The sequence below is a fragment of the Rhea americana genome, unplaced genomic scaffold, assembly GCF_003343005.1.
Source record: "Rhea americana isolate MKP2758 unplaced genomic scaffold, rheAme1 scaffold_166, whole genome shotgun sequence".
In the NCBI taxonomy this organism is placed as follows: Eukaryota; Metazoa; Chordata; class Aves; order Rheiformes; family Rheidae; genus Rhea; species Rhea americana.
The window spans coordinates 1,876,552-1,892,153 of NW_028185772.1; the positions used below are offsets into that span (position 1 = coordinate 1,876,552).

At 34.0% G+C, this 15,602-nt stretch overlaps 1 protein-coding gene across 6 annotated transcripts in view; it reads left to right on the forward strand.

Annotated features, from left to right (window-relative positions):
• Window positions 1–15,602, forward strand: part of CEP170 (centrosomal protein 170) — a 111,071-nt gene that overhangs the window by 46,611 nt on the left and 48,858 nt on the right. For all 6 annotated transcript variants that reach the window (XM_085300610.1, XM_085300605.1, XM_085300607.1 and 3 more), the window contains exons 8-9: window positions 2,740–3,216; window positions 5,872–6,518. In XM_085300610.1, the coding sequence (XP_085156736.1) occupies window positions 2,740–3,216; window positions 5,872–6,518 (1,124 nt within the window). The remainder of the gene's footprint in view (window positions 1–2,739; window positions 3,217–5,871; window positions 6,519–15,602) is intronic.

A 15,602-nucleotide genomic window follows, 5' to 3' on the forward strand; every position in this document is an offset into this window, starting at 1 on the left:
CAGAATTGCTGTTTTTGCTATACAGATGCTGTGTTCATTCTGTTGAAAAATTGTAGAGAGCTGTGMTGGCCACTACCTTTAAGTATTTATTCGAGGGCTTTCTCTCAATGCTGTTTGTATTTCCCTGATACATAATTTCCTTCAGCATGGCAGATGATTTTTTATAATAGGATTTCAAAGATAAGCCTATTTTATAGGTCACTGTTAGTAACATTTAGAAACCTGTCAGAAATTAGATTTAGAACTTCAGTAGAAAAATTTCTAAAGGTAACTTAGAATATAAATTAATTTTCAATTTATGTTGATTAATTATGGTTTATTTAAAAATGCAAGTACTTTAGTTTGAAATCAGTATTTTTAGATAATTAAAATTGATTTGTACATCAGATATTTTTATCTGATTTCTAAGAATTTCTCTATTTGAKTGGAAATTTCTTTTTTAAATTCGGTTTCTAATTTATTTAGATAAAGTCATTCTGTCATAATTTAGGTTCAGACAATGTTATAGCACCTATTCAAAAAAAAAATCAGAATCAAATACTGCATATCATGATAGTATAAAAAGTTGATTTCAAATGCTGAATTTGTTGCAGGAATCGCATCACCTTGTATTAACCTGTCGTCTTTTGAGGGAGAAATCAACCCAATATCTGATTTAATTGCCAGTTTTATGAGTTATGTAAAATCATAATTTGAAGCTTTGAATCTAGCTAAAACCACAGGAGAAAAATAAGGTACATACGAGCTTGTTCCCTGGTGGATTAGCGTCCTGTTTAATAATAGCGTTGCATATGGTAAGGATCTTGGATAAAGATTTGACCTTAGCAGAGCTTAGTCCATTCTRGCTTGTTAGCTGAATGAACAGAGTRAGAATGATGTGTAGTTTACCTGAAATACAGTAGCTGCAACATGTGACTTTTATTTACTTCTTTACATTTTGTGTYGCARCACAGAAGCTATTTTAATGAACTTTGCATCAGTAAAATGGATTCATTCTTTAATGCTAACCTACTGTCAAAAGTGTTTTCAGGATGGGGACTGAAACAGCATTCAATTTTCCAAAGAATGGAGCAGTGAGCTGCTATTGTAGTACCTAAAAACCACCCAACAGAGATGAGATACTCAAAATACAAAAGGTTCCTCAGTATAGGCTGGTTTAGAAGCTGACTGCAAGAACTGGTGTGGAAGGATCTTGTCTCAGTTAGAAGTGTTAGCTTGGACATTCTTGGCATGCAGCAGAGTGCCTGAATTCTGAGCATCTTTTGTGTTGGCAACAGCTACATTTAGATAAAATAAATTAAAACAATCCGTATGTCTCTATCAAATAATTATTTTATCTTTTTGGTATCCAGTTATGGCGATCAACCAGGAGTGCATACTAATTTTGTCATCYCTCCATTACATTCTTTACTTTCTATTTTATTTTTTTTAACTTTTCCTGCTATTATATTATTCCCAAGCTAGTTCATATTTGTCTRTATCAAATTACTATCTTCTTTTTAGTTTTCATAATCTTTTAAACTTTTTCCTAAATATTCACAAAAAGCATATGTTTATGAAGAATAGCAGAGGCATATTACACCACCCTTCCTCCTTTAGCTRTTAAATTCCTGACTATTGCATAAATTTATTTCCATTGCTACCTTATTGCTTAATGGGTTCATACACAAGTGTTGACTATCTCAGCTGATAGGATTTGGCTATTTTCAGCCGCACAAATTTATTAATTGCATTCTTATTCCTTTACTTGGCAAACTAAAATGATTTCTTAAACATCRTAATGTAGTTCATGATAAAACATGTAGGGACTATTCAGAATTCTTCTTTTGGAATGTAACTTGCTGCTAACATCTGGAGCATCCGTTGCTTATAGCACATCTTTACACCAGATATTTTGGCTGGTTTACTACTCTGTGAAATGCAATCAGAAGGCTTGTTTCCTTAAAGGTGTATCGATAGCTTTTGTAGCAAACACAAGAAGCTTTAACATTCCTACCCCATGTTTTTTCCACATCCTGCTGTCTTTACCCAGTTCAGAGCATGATTTTGTAAAATGCTGCATGCTTTCAACTATTGTTGCTCTAATCTGCTTTTTCAATGCTTTAACAAATTAAGATAACAAGTGGAATATGAGCAGACGTTAGGATTTAGCTTGATTCTTTTACCATTTGTAGAAAAGTAAAAAGTGTTTGTGTTCCAAAACACTTTCCAATGCTTACCAGTGTTATAATATTCAAGGCAGAATTGATGTTTATCTTGCATTAATGTGTGAATTGTTTTTCCAAAGAATTTCATCAAACAMAATACATTGTAGGAGGTGGAGCTAGATCTCTAGCCCTTAATTTGAGGGCACCTTGATTTGACATTTTTCAGATAGATGGGAGTTGCTATAATGATCTTCTCTACTATTTTCTCTTGTGTTTTGCCTGTTTTCTATATTGGTAATAACTCATCTGCTCTTTACATCATCAAAAAATCCATTGGAATGCAAATTTTCTCAAAGTGAGCTTTTTGCCACTTCACAGTCCTTACAGCCAAAGCTTGTGCTGTCTTTTCAGTAATGCCTTTTTAAATGCAATTCTGGAATTGTAGTTCCAGAACTATGTTGCTCAGTCATCTCCACAGTCTTACTGTTTATTCCAGAAATTATTCAAGTGGCCTTTGCAGGAGTTTGGAAATTTCTTGAAGAACCTCAAGTTCCCAAGTATTGTGAAATCTATTTTTTATTTTTCTTAATAGGATGCAGCACAGATGCCAAGCAAGCTGAGGAGCAATCTGCAGCTGCAAATGAAGAACTTTATCCTTTCTGTAGGGAGCCAAGTTATTTTGAAATCCCTACAAAAGAATTCCAGCAACCTTCACAAATAGCAGAGAGCGCTATACATGAAATTCCAACAAAAGACACACAAAGCTCCCATGCAGCAGGTGCAGGGCATGCTTCCTTTACCATTGAATTTGATGACAACACTCCAGGAAAAGTAACAATCAAAGATCATGTGACAAAATTCACGTCTGAACAGCGGCACAAGTCAAAGAAGCCTTCTTCCTCTGGTGGCCAGGACCTGCCTGGGCTTCAAACTGTGATGATGGCTGCAGAGAGCAAAGTAGCAGATTGGCTAGCACAGAACAATCCTCCCAGAATGATTTGGGAACCAACAGAGGAGGATTCCAAAAGTATTAAGAGTGATGTTCCGGTGTACTTGAAGAGACTGAAAGGTAAAGTGAATAATTCCAGCTATGCTTGTTTCTGAAGGCAGCAGTCCTTCACCACCATCSAGTTAAGTGAATCCCTGAGCCTTTGTGGAGTTCAGCTGAAATTATGGATATTCCACATTCGCACAGGGATCTATACAGGGAAATTTTATTGCACAATTAAGTCTTTAAAAAGAGGATTAAAAAAAAAATCCAAAATCATCTACAGTAAGTATACTAACTGGAGATGTTCTAAGTCATGATGCAGTTGAAGTTATGGAGAAAGAAAAAACCCAAACCTGACCTACATTTTATATATTGCACTTTTTCCAGCGTGTTGTTTTAAAAAGCTGAATTATTTTTGAGAATCAAAGCTCTGAATCAAATTATTTAGCAACTCTTCTGATAGCATATGTTCTCTGAATATTAATGAGATCTAAGGAAACCATTAATGGCAAGGTGTTTATCAAATAACTATTCTGCTTAAAYTGATCATGTGTGATGGCATCAAGCTTGAGTCATGAATCTGAAATAGACCAAGRGGCTCAATTTTTATACTAAATTGTCAGAATATTGTAATTGTAGGAATACTACTATTGAATGAAGTTCCAGATGATCATATATGTTCATTTACTGCAGACAATGGCATTTCAAATAAAATGCGATCAGATGTTAACTGTGAAATGTGTACTTTCCTTTGGATTCCACTTAGCAGAAAAAAATGTTTTGATTTGCAGATGAAAATCCTGGTGACATTCATATTTTCAGAATGAAAACTTCTGAAGAAATTTAAGCACCTGTTATTTGCTGTTTTTAATTTTGGCAGCTTTACTCTGCAATTCCCTTTCTTTTTTTTTTTTTTTTTTTTTTTTCCCCGGAGGGGCAACAGTATCATCTCCATCTCTTAACCTAACTGGGATTGGAAGAAGTGTGTTTTGTCATTACTGATCAAAAGTCTGCTTCTTATGGTTAGCTCTTTAAAATTAATGTAAAAATAACGTTTGAAAACACATGCTAGCTGCTAGTGTGCTGTCATTGAGGTAACAGTGTAATATTTCTAGAGAATATACAGAGCTTTCTTTGGTCTTCATGATATTGAATCATATTCATGAGCATTTTTAAAAAAAATATCCATGCCACTTTGATAAATAGGAAGGACTCTCTTTACAAGTTTTTAGCCTTCTTGTAGTAGAAACTCATGAAAACATGATAAATATTCAACTGAGAGATATAASTTATATGTTGCATTTGGCCATGACAAATTATCTGAGTTCTGTAATTTTCTGTTATCTCTCTTGCATTCTACTATTTCAAGTCATAAAGGCACAGTATATATCTAGCTGCTTTGAAAGTTGAATTTTAAAAAATGTGGATAATCTTTGGGATTTTTCTCCTCTACTTTTTTTTACTATATCCTGTAGTGAACTCTCACAATGTTGTATGAGTTTCACAATTGTGTTGGTATTTATTGCTATTATTCGGAAGTATATGAACCATTGCATCATTTTCTTAGRCATTGTACAAATAGATAATAGAAGGATCTTTGTCCAAAACAGGAGTGTAATAGGAATTTCAGCTGCATATGCAGTGTTATTAGCCTGCTTAAGTAAGGCTTTCCAACATATGATTCCTRTTGTAAGTGAATAGTGACTGCCTATTCTATGTAAGTGCAAAAAACATTAAAAAGCTATTCTCTGTAGAAGAAAACAARATCACTTATGTTCTGTATAAACACAAGTCCTGATCCAAAAGAGTTTAAAGAAGGCAAAACTGTTTCTTCCCTGGAGAGAGTGAGCTAAAATGTAAAAYGTGGACTGTTTCATTGTACGTGAGATTGCTCAGTGGTAAATGTGACTTACTATGAATGAATATTCAACGTTCCATACATTTTAAGGCATTGTTACTGAGTATATTTACATAAGTATGTATGTTTGATTAATCAAATATATAACCAATATCCATAGATCTCCAAGTAGTAGTAGTAGTGAGAAAATAACTGTTTTAGAACCTGATAGTAGTACATCAGACGCTGAGAGGACTGAATGCTAGAAAAATTCCCTGTACTTCCTGGAAAGAGTAGTAAGGAATTCATTTAAATCTTAAGCAGACATTTCTCATTATAAGCTRTTGTAATTGGTGGGGAAAAGACCATCCAACAATATAAACTGTGGCTCTCAAAAGGTGTTCTCAGCAACTGGAAGAGTTATATGCAGGTTATGTATTAGAGTGGTTAGGGKTTTTTTTGTTTGTTTGTTTGTTTGAACCTTGCCTAGAATGTTGTTAGTCATTTGTAATCAACTGGCTGTGTAACAAAATTAATATAATTGGGAAAAATATTTCCAAACTTTAATACAAAAGGCAATATCTTACCAGCTGTATGTCATTCATGAAGTATTCATAGCTTAGAATTTTGGGGGAAAGGACAATTCAAATGTAGTAATGTTACTAATCAGCTTGTAATAGGTTTAACTGTTTGACTGGTAGCTGTAACTGTAGCTGTACAATATTGGCAGAACCAGATACTGAATRCTGTTGGATTCCAAACAGAAAATCAGTTAGAAATCTATCTCTCTTTTTTTTTTCCTTTGTCCATTTCTTTTGTATGTGTTGAGTGTTTTGGGGTTTTGGTTTGATTTATTTTAATTTCATAGTTGTGTAAATCCTTTTGCTTTTTTGTAGGGAATAAACATGATGATGGTACACAGAGTGATTCAGAAAATGCTGGTATACACCGGCATTATAGTAAGCGAGCAGCACTTGAAGAACACTTAAGGCACCATCACGCAGAGCTGAAAAAGTCACACCAGAAAGTCCATTCCACAGAAAAGCAACAAGAGCAAACTGGTGTGAGTCAAACTGCTTTTATGATTGAATTTTTTGATGAAGACCATCCTCGAAAGAGACGTTCTTACTCTTTTTCTCAGAACGTAGGAGCTCTGTGCCCAGAAACTCCTTCTCCTGCACCTCATGCACGGTCTGAAAGAGTAAAGCCTACGTCAGCAGAGAAAGCAGTTCCTTCATCTGTGCAGGCTAGCTCGGCACATCACAGAGCAGTGCATGGTGCTCATGCAAAACTGTTGAAACAAAAATCAGAAGAACCTTCTGCTGCATTGCCCATCCTACAAGCGGCATTGTTAAGGAGTTCGGGAAGCCTTGGCCATAGGCCTAATCAGAACCAGGAGATGGACAAAAAGTTGAAAAGTCAACATATTTCTGCTGCTACTGAAAAGGACAATGAGGATGACCAGAGTGACAAAGGTACTTACACTATTGAGTTGGAAAACCCTAATTCTGAAGAAATGGAAGCCCGTAAAATGATTGACAAGGTGAGAAACCTAAAACATAYAGTGTTACTAAAATCAGTATGTGGTGTGTGGACAATGGTCTACCATGTCAGTTCTATTTATTAACACTGCTGCAATAATACAAGTTTTCCAACAGTCTATAATGATAAGATAAAACAGCAGTATATATTTGGCTGAAAATTATTCCTATTGATACTGCTATTACTTTAGCTTGGTAGTTTTAATGCATTTTCAAATGGTTAAGTACTATAAGAATATTAGGCAACAAAACTTTTATAAAAATACTAGTTAATTTTATTATTAAATCTAAATTTATTAGGTTCCTGTGAAAATACTTACCTGTTTTTAACATCCTGTTGTCTGCATAGTTTTCAGGGTACGAATCCGCTCCGTCCAAATTACCATATGGGAATAGATTGCAAATGTTTTCTATAGTTGTAAAACAGGTACATTCGTTAAAGTTCTTGACTGCAGTCACTTAAATTTCAGCATCCATTATAAAGTAGGAGTATAATTAAGAATATTTTCATTTTCCAAATATGTTTGATAGCAATGTTRTTTCATAACTGGAATATAAGCATATGTTTCATTAGCTTTAGGAGCCTTACAGTGACCCACACTGCAAATAACTTTTTTTGAGATTCGACGTGAAGATTAAAAAACCCTCACATTTAATCATTTCACCTAACTGACTTTTGAGCAGGAGCTTTATATATATGTGTGTGTATGTATTTACAGAGAGGGAGAGAGAGAGGAAGAAAAAGTGAGACTTGTATGTGTGTGTGTATATATATGTGTGCATATATATATATATATATATGAATGCATTTATATTTTATTTATTTATTTGTTGTGTTTTCCTAAATAATCCATTGTTTTAGAATGCTGGCATCCGATTCTAGGCATGTTTCTGGCCTCCCTAAAAGAAAATAATTTATTTATTTGTTATGTAGAAACAATTCTTAGATAATTCTATGTCTGTAGCTTTTTCAGTTTTCAGAGATGAACAATACATTTAGTTATTTAGTTATTAGTTCAGTTTCGGCTAAACTAGCTTTATTTTGGGGGGAGGGAATGGTGATACAGTAAGTGGGGAAATGGGAAATTTTATTAGATTTATTTTATAAAAGATTTGTTTGGAAACTAGGGAAAAAATGAGTCTTGGAAGTTGACAATTTGTGCACTTCTGTAAGAATGGTGGTATTGTCTAATGCTTAATAAGCTTTCAAATTATTTGTGTTCTTTGATATCTGTTCAAGATATCTGTAATCACTTTTTTGCTTGAAACAGCCCTGCTGATACGGGAAAGATTTAGGAATATGAGGAGATAATTTGCATTAAGCATTGTAGTAAGTTATGGCTTAATAAATTTAGTGTTGTATAATAAGTTTTTGCAAATCATGAAATATCCCTTATTGCAACATTAAGAGGTGTTACTACTACAAATTAAAGATTTACTAGGAAGTAAAGAAGAAATGTTTATTCTTTGAGCTCCTATATTTTTTCATGTAGCATCTGCACTGAAGTATTATGAACAGTGTATTTTGGACACAGTACAGATACTTAATTTTTGTAGATCTTGTGTAATTCTTACTTGATTTGGTAATGTGAAAGAAGTATAATACCATTTTTATGAAGTACAGAAAAACAGACAGTGAAGAAAATCAAAATCAAATGGAAGTCACAATTTCTTGCTCCAGCTCAGTTCAGTTTTGCTGCCCTCCCATTTTAAATTTCTAATGCTCTGGATTCTTTCAGTTTACTAAAGGTGGATAAATGAAGAATAAGACGAGGACTTTTGTCAGCCTTCTGACTTGCTAGAAAGGGCAAATTAAAGGGACTTGGATCTCTTTCCCTCAAGTAACACATTGAGCAATTATGATAAAATCCAGATTTAAGGCTTCAGATAAATGGCAGTCATCCTGGGTTGTCTTTATGGTAGGTGTCAAATAAAGACTATCTCAGTCCTTGCAGAAAATAAGACCTTTTAAGGAGTCTGTGCTGTTTTATTGGTAATTTATCTCTGAGTTTCCCTCTCTGGGTACCTCTTGGACTGAACCACTAAGGTCTYAAGTACTACTCTCTTACATATTTAATCAATACTTCTAGTATAGCCTCTCTTTGGCAAGTCAGTCTTTTTTTCTGAGCAATTGTGATGCCTACTGAAGCGTTTTTCATCTGAATTGGTTTTCATTGAAGAATGGCTGTTGAGTAGGAAGATTCCTTCAGCTTCACAAGAATTGTATTCTGCTAGGATTGGAGTAAAAATGCTCTACAAATAATAAGGATATATCTCTGAAACATTTGCACAAATAACACAAACAGTAGATCTGTAACAGTTTACATTAGAATGATGCTAAAAGCCATGCCTAGCTTATATGAAGAATTTCCAACAGAAGAGAATGTTTCTGTGTTTTGGGACTTTTTTCTTTTACCAGAGAAAAGAATGAACAAAATACCCAAAGATTTCTTTCAGTGTGATTCATTTGGGAAACATCCTATAGGCTAAGAATCTACTTTTCTCTGCTGGGAAAGAGTAAAACACAAATGCATGTGTGGCATTAACTTGTCAAAAATCAAGTAGGAATTATTGATGCTGCTTTGAATTAAGGATCCAAAAGAGATATTCAGGAAATCAAGGTTCAGATTCTCACAAGAATCAAAACACAATCTATATCTAAATATAATTAAAGGGGGAAAATCCTCATGTTGAGCTATGTTGTTGCCCTTCAAAATACTGTTTTTGGCTTAATGTAGCCTTTTTCTAAAGATTCATGGAAATAGATTTAAGAAAAATCGATGCTCTTAAGAAAAGCTTTAAAAATCAGAGGATGTTGTCAATATTCATCCAATATCTTGATTTCATATAGAGTGCTAAGGATCCACTTCCTGCTTTACTGCTATTTTTATGTCTAAGAAAGTATTGCCTCTACAATAGTAGAGTGAGATAACAGAGGGCATATTCTTCCTTCCGTCCTTCCTTCCGTCCTTCCTTCCGTCCTTCCTTCCGTCCTTCCTTATCTTAAAGTCTGGCTTTTGAAAAGAAAATGTGAGAAAGATTTTTTAAAAATAAATACATAAAAATAATAAGAATAGTCAGGAGGAAGACATCTTCTTCTAAATAACAGAGAAAAAGTACTTCTGTGAAATACTTTTCTGTACAAGATAAGTTTAGTCATTTATCTGCGGTGATGACTATCTCAGAGTGAGTGGACTGTCACTTAGCCAAAATGGAAAGTTCAGAAAAATTCAGGCTTGTACTTTTCACAAATTTTGGCACCTAGAAAACTTGCTGAGCCAATAATGCAAGTGAAATTCAGGTATATATCAAGATCTGTCAGGCAAGATCACTGGAATAAGAACAACCTATATAAATGATCACAGAGACTGAAATGATTAGGAAAAGTGAGATTTGTTAAATTATTTTAAAATTTGCAAAATTTAAAAATTCAAAACTTGATTTTTCAGTTTTAAAAATAAAAAGTTTTTAATTTTAAATATAAAAATAAGATGCAAGAATTGTGCATACCTGGAGTCCTCATAAGGCAGTGTCTGTTTCACTCATGTGAGTTACTCATTTGGATTGATCGTAATTTAAAATCTTCTATTTTTACGTTAGCCTTGCTAGAAGCTCATTTCAGTAATACTAGTGAATATTTCTGCTGTGCTGTTATTTGAATTTTATTTGTAAATCTTAAAGTACTTGTCAGAGGAAATAAGTATCACTGTCCTGTGGCCAGCTTTGAGTGGGTAACTTCTCCTTAGAAATGTGTGCGCTTTCTCCCAGAACAACAACAACAACAACAACAACAACAAAAAAAGACTAAGCAATTTATTGCTTAAAAATTGAGAATTTTGTGGAAAATAAGAGAAATCTCCAGCTATGTTATTAGGGGGAGACAGAGAAGCCATTGTCGTAAGATTTTAGAGTTTTGGCTATAAAAATACATGTGTGCACACTCACACACACACACACGCTCAAAAAACTATTTCCAGGCCAAATATTTAAAAAATGAAATAATGTGTGGAAAACTATTGTAGAAGGAAAATGGATAATACATAAATAGATGCAGTGAATGATAGCTACTGTTCTAAGTAGTTTGTTATATGTATGTGTGAAAATCAGTTAAAATATCTTGGCTCTCTTCCCACAGAATCTTGGTAAAGCATGAAAAATCTGCTTTTATTCCAATTTGCATTTAACATCAGAGACAGCATACTATGATACAGTGTTTTATTTTGTCTTGTCTTATCTTACTATAATTAGAAATTACTGATTCGTCTTGATGAAGTCAGACTTCAGCATTTCTTTACAAGTCAACCTCATCTAACTAAAGGAATTAATATGCTTTAGGTCCAACTAAAACACTGAAGAAAATGGTGTTACACTTCTCCATTTCTGCTTCTGTCAAAATGTTGAGGGCTTTATGTTCCTCATGCTTATAATGAAGTGTCAGAGTAAATCTTTTTCTAGGAGAAGAATCCATAAATTCTTAGCTGTATTTCTATTTATGCTTTATTTCTAGCTTTTTATAAGAAAATACTCACATGTGAGTAAAGATTTTAAGGGATAGAACGAAGGAGTTCAGAAAAATCATTTGGTGGACCTAGATTTTGAAAAGAGCTGTTAGGGCTCTATGTGCTCTTTGTAGAGAACTGTTGTAAGATGTTCACTGATACCAAATACTTTAGTTACAAAATGTATTTAAAAGAAAGCACAGGTTGGTTACAAAAGCAGCGGAAGTAAATTATTTCCGCAGCATGTGATTAAGTCTGTGTTGCGCTACACTTATTGGTGTGTGTATATATATGTGATCGAGACATGAGCCTTGAGGTTTCCTTCCGCTTGTAATTGTACAAAGGTGTAATTTCACTTACAGGCTATTGTGTACCTCCAAAAGTAGATCTTTTAGCCTTTTTCTATAGTGGATCCCTGTTGCAAGTTAGGAAGAACAGTTTATTGCCTTTAGTTTTTAATTTGGAAGTTTTATTACATTCAGTTGGACTGTGCCAGTTTCCCTGTGGCAATGAAAGAAGGCAAAAGACCACATACATATGTCATGCCTGATTGAACCAGAGAGGACGTTTCGTGTGTCATCACTAAAATACATAATGCACAGCAACTTAAATATCTTAGCTACAGGGAGGATGAGGAATGAGGAGGGGGAATAGCACAACTGACAAGAGAAACACTTTTGCAAAACGGGTAAGAATTATGCATTAGCTCAAAAAGGTACCAAGAGAGGAAGCTGGAGTCGGCCTATGTGCTTTTATTCCCCACACTTATTTCATGCCCTTTCCTCCATGAAATTTGTCAGTATTTTAATTGTGCAGGAGGTGGAAGGATGGTTACAATTTGCAAACCATCACAGTCTTCAGCTGTTACTTACTGTAATTGTCTTCTCTCTTCAGTTGCTCAGCTTCTCAGTTCTATCTTGAAAATGTTCCTGTGCTTGCACAGTATTCAGCTATGCTTTTCACAAATAGCACACACTCATGCACACAAAATCTATCTTGTATTACTGAAATTTTCTCTGAATAGCATCTGACTTCTGACTTTTTTTTAATAACTTGATGTTATTACTATTTCTGTGAAATTCTGTGGTCTTTTTGGTATCTTGACTCTGAGTGAATGCTGCCAGAATTACTGGTATGGAAGGGATTTGTAAATTAATCTCTTCTGTCATTAGTTTACTTGCATTATTCAATCACAGGTTTACCAGGTGGTCCTCTGTCACCTTTATTTAACAAAATATAAATTCTAAGCAAAAATCAATAATTCTCCTCACAAACTTTAGTATTCTTTTCACTTGCTCTTGCGTATACAGATACAGTATAATTTTATATATATTTATATAAAAAATACTGTATGGTTATGTCTTAATGGTCTTCATAAACAGAGAACACTTGGAAAATAGCAGTTAATCCCTTCATTAGCCAATTTCTACATTCATTAGCCATTTCTATGTTCAGATTTTCAAATGTCACTTAAATTCATAGAGAAATGTGAATTGATAACTAGGCAAGCGGGTTTAGAAAATAAATCTGACTGAGAGTCAGATGCTGGCTATCTTTTTATACTTGTARAACCRTTTTTAAAATTGCCTTCTGTATCCWGCTAGAGCCTAATGAATGCTTGYCTCTCAGTGGCATACAGAAGCACCAGTTGCACAGCAGAGGTTTTTTTCCTGTAGATGTGAAGGCAAGTTCATCAGTGTAAAGGAGAGGAKCTGCAAGGGACCACTTTGAACATAAAAGGAAATAGTGTTCTCTACTTAAATAGCTTCAGAAAGTCAGGTCTCTTTCTAGAAGAATAATGATGCAGTTAACAGCTGAGTGCTAAATAAAACAAATTTGGGATCTTGATTTGGTTTAGAACATGTTTTCAGTGTTACTCTTACACAAAATGTATCAGTTGGTGGGGCAYAGTAGTAGGATTTGTTTTGCTTTTACATCCAGCAGTTCTGCCTTTTGGGTAGATTCAAAGCTTTCTTCCGTTAGCACTTAGCAATTGCTCTAACACTTAGCAAGTTTCCTGTCTAACATGCTCTAGGTGACCCTGCTTGAACAGAGGGGTTGGATAGATGATCTCYGGAGGTCCCTTTCAACCTCAAGCATTCATGATTCTCTCTTTTGCACTGAATGATAAATTTTCTGTGTGTTTTACATTTTTTTAAAATAATCAGATTTGTTCTAGTAGAAGGGAGTTGTTCTTATCAAACATCAAGTTAAAAAAAATCWTCCTCGGTCTCAGAATTCTAAGGTAAGTCTATCAGTGGCTGGAAGAATTGAAAGTAATATTTCTACAGTTCATCTCCCCTTTTTGTTGATATAAGATGATTACAGATTATCAGAGCAATGAATTTCATGCTTGTAATAAAGCAAAATGCTGCCAGTGATGAATTTTAATAAATGAATGCAGAAATAATTCTGACTGTGTTCTGAATATTAAATATTTTCATGAGACCATCGCAATAAGTAAAGAGCAACTCATGGAATTTTTGCAGGCGCTTTCTTAATTTCTCATGAGGATTTTCTTGGTTTTATTTTGTTTCTTTTTTTGGTTGTTTTGGGTTATTCTTTTCTGGTTTTAGCTTAAGCCAATTCTGTTTCGGAATAACTCTGAATGGAAATTTGTAGGACTTACTATATTAGCAGAGTCAAACTCTGTCCATGTATGTGTGATTAGGGAAGGAACAGAACAGAGGCTAAATGAATGATTCASTTCTCACCCACCTAGCTGAATTAGCTAATGTAGAGTGTTATAGCAGCTTATGTATATATGGAARCATTGGGCTTTAGTTAAAATTTTATTAGGCCCCCAAACTGTTAATTTCAGTTGTTACGTTGTATGCGTTTCAGATTCCTAATGAATAAKTTATTTCTTTAATCAGCAAAGTAGATCTAATAAAATTCAACCATACCACTTCCCAACCCTAGAATTAAAACATTTTGTAAAGAGTACCAAAATCAAACAAATCTCAATCCACCCCGCTGCCATCCAGAAAAGGCATTCTTCTGTGACTATTTAATAGGATTGTGTTTTCAATACAAGATTCATATTTAGATCATGTTCCAATTTATTTTCAAGTAGAAAAGGATGCTGTTTTAAAGGCCTGTATATAAAGGTAGACAGACAATAATAGCAATAACCTTATTTTAATGTACGTGCTATCATTGTTCATAAAAAATACTTTATACCATGCATAGAGGGTACATAAAATATTGTCTGTTAACACAATCTTGAGCGAGACTTTTTTTTCTTCCTTCTTTAAAAATTTGGAATAACTGTAACAATTGCGGGTGGGAAGCTGTGCTCTTGTTTGTGGAGTTGCCAAGTTTTCTGCTTCCATTTTCTTCAGCTTTCTGTTTACCACAATACTTGTATTTCAGTTTGTTTGGGTGGTGGAGTACACTGGTTTTTTATTAGTAGTTTGGTTTTTGGTTTTTTTGAGGGGGAGGTGGTTTGGTTTTTTTGGAATGAGTGAGTTAGGAGTCTATTCTGAAAAGTGATTATAATAAAATAGAGTCTTCTTACTCATTTTTGTTCCCAGGGTATGTCTGTTCATACCATTTTATGTTGCTAGCTAATGTGTTTTTCAAGGACTGCTATGTGTTTTTCCTTGCTGAGCTGGGACTTCTTACTGAGAGACTTTATTGTTTTTGTGTTGCAAGAAAGAAAGAAACTGTTTTAACCGGATCTTTTTTTATGTGCTGTTTTATGACTTTGGAGGTCAGTGGTAGACAAATAGCCCGATGTGTCATCTTCCACAGTCACTTCTCAGTATAAGACTTTATTTTAAATAACTTGGGGGTTTTTTGGCTGCATTATTCTGAAAGTTTTTCAGAAGTGTTCATAGAATTAGCAGATCTTGTTGCAAACCTTAAAGCTCTATCAGTAATCTTGCAGATACAGGYAAACAGGGTATTAAGCATAAAATAACCACTAAGAAGAATTGTGGACTGAAAAATTTAAGCTGGACGTTAAGTTAAATATTTTTAAAAGTAGGAGTGACAAAATCAGTAGATATTTTATTACACTCTTAACATTTATAATATATCAGTCTGGTTTTGTGGAAGCATAGACTAAATGGGATGTTTTCCATCATTTATTTGTAAATATACTATGCAATTGGCACCAGGGATTTTATTTTAAAATATTAAGGTATATATACCCAATCAAAGCATTTTTTTAAAATCTGTAAGGTGGTTATAGAATGCATTTTATGAAGTCTTTTGTTAAAACCGTGATCATCAAAATACRTATTTTTACAGCACAAGTGGGGGGAAAATGTTTTGCATTGCAATACTTAACTTATGCATGATAGTATATTATAAGTGGAACTCCTTTTGGCAAATTTTTGCAGCGTTATAAATGACAAGTTGCCTAAAATAAATAAATAAATGAAGGACTGGGAGTAAGTGAGGATAGACAATCTCTAAATGTCTGAATGACTGTTTAAGGAACTGAGATATATTTATCTGTGTTCAGCAGATGGGTTCAGCTCTCCTGTTCTTTCACACCTTTTACCTTTTGCCATTGCTCCAGTGATTTCTTCCGGAAAGAATGCATTTTAGTTCCACAGTGTGTCGTGGTTGTAAACT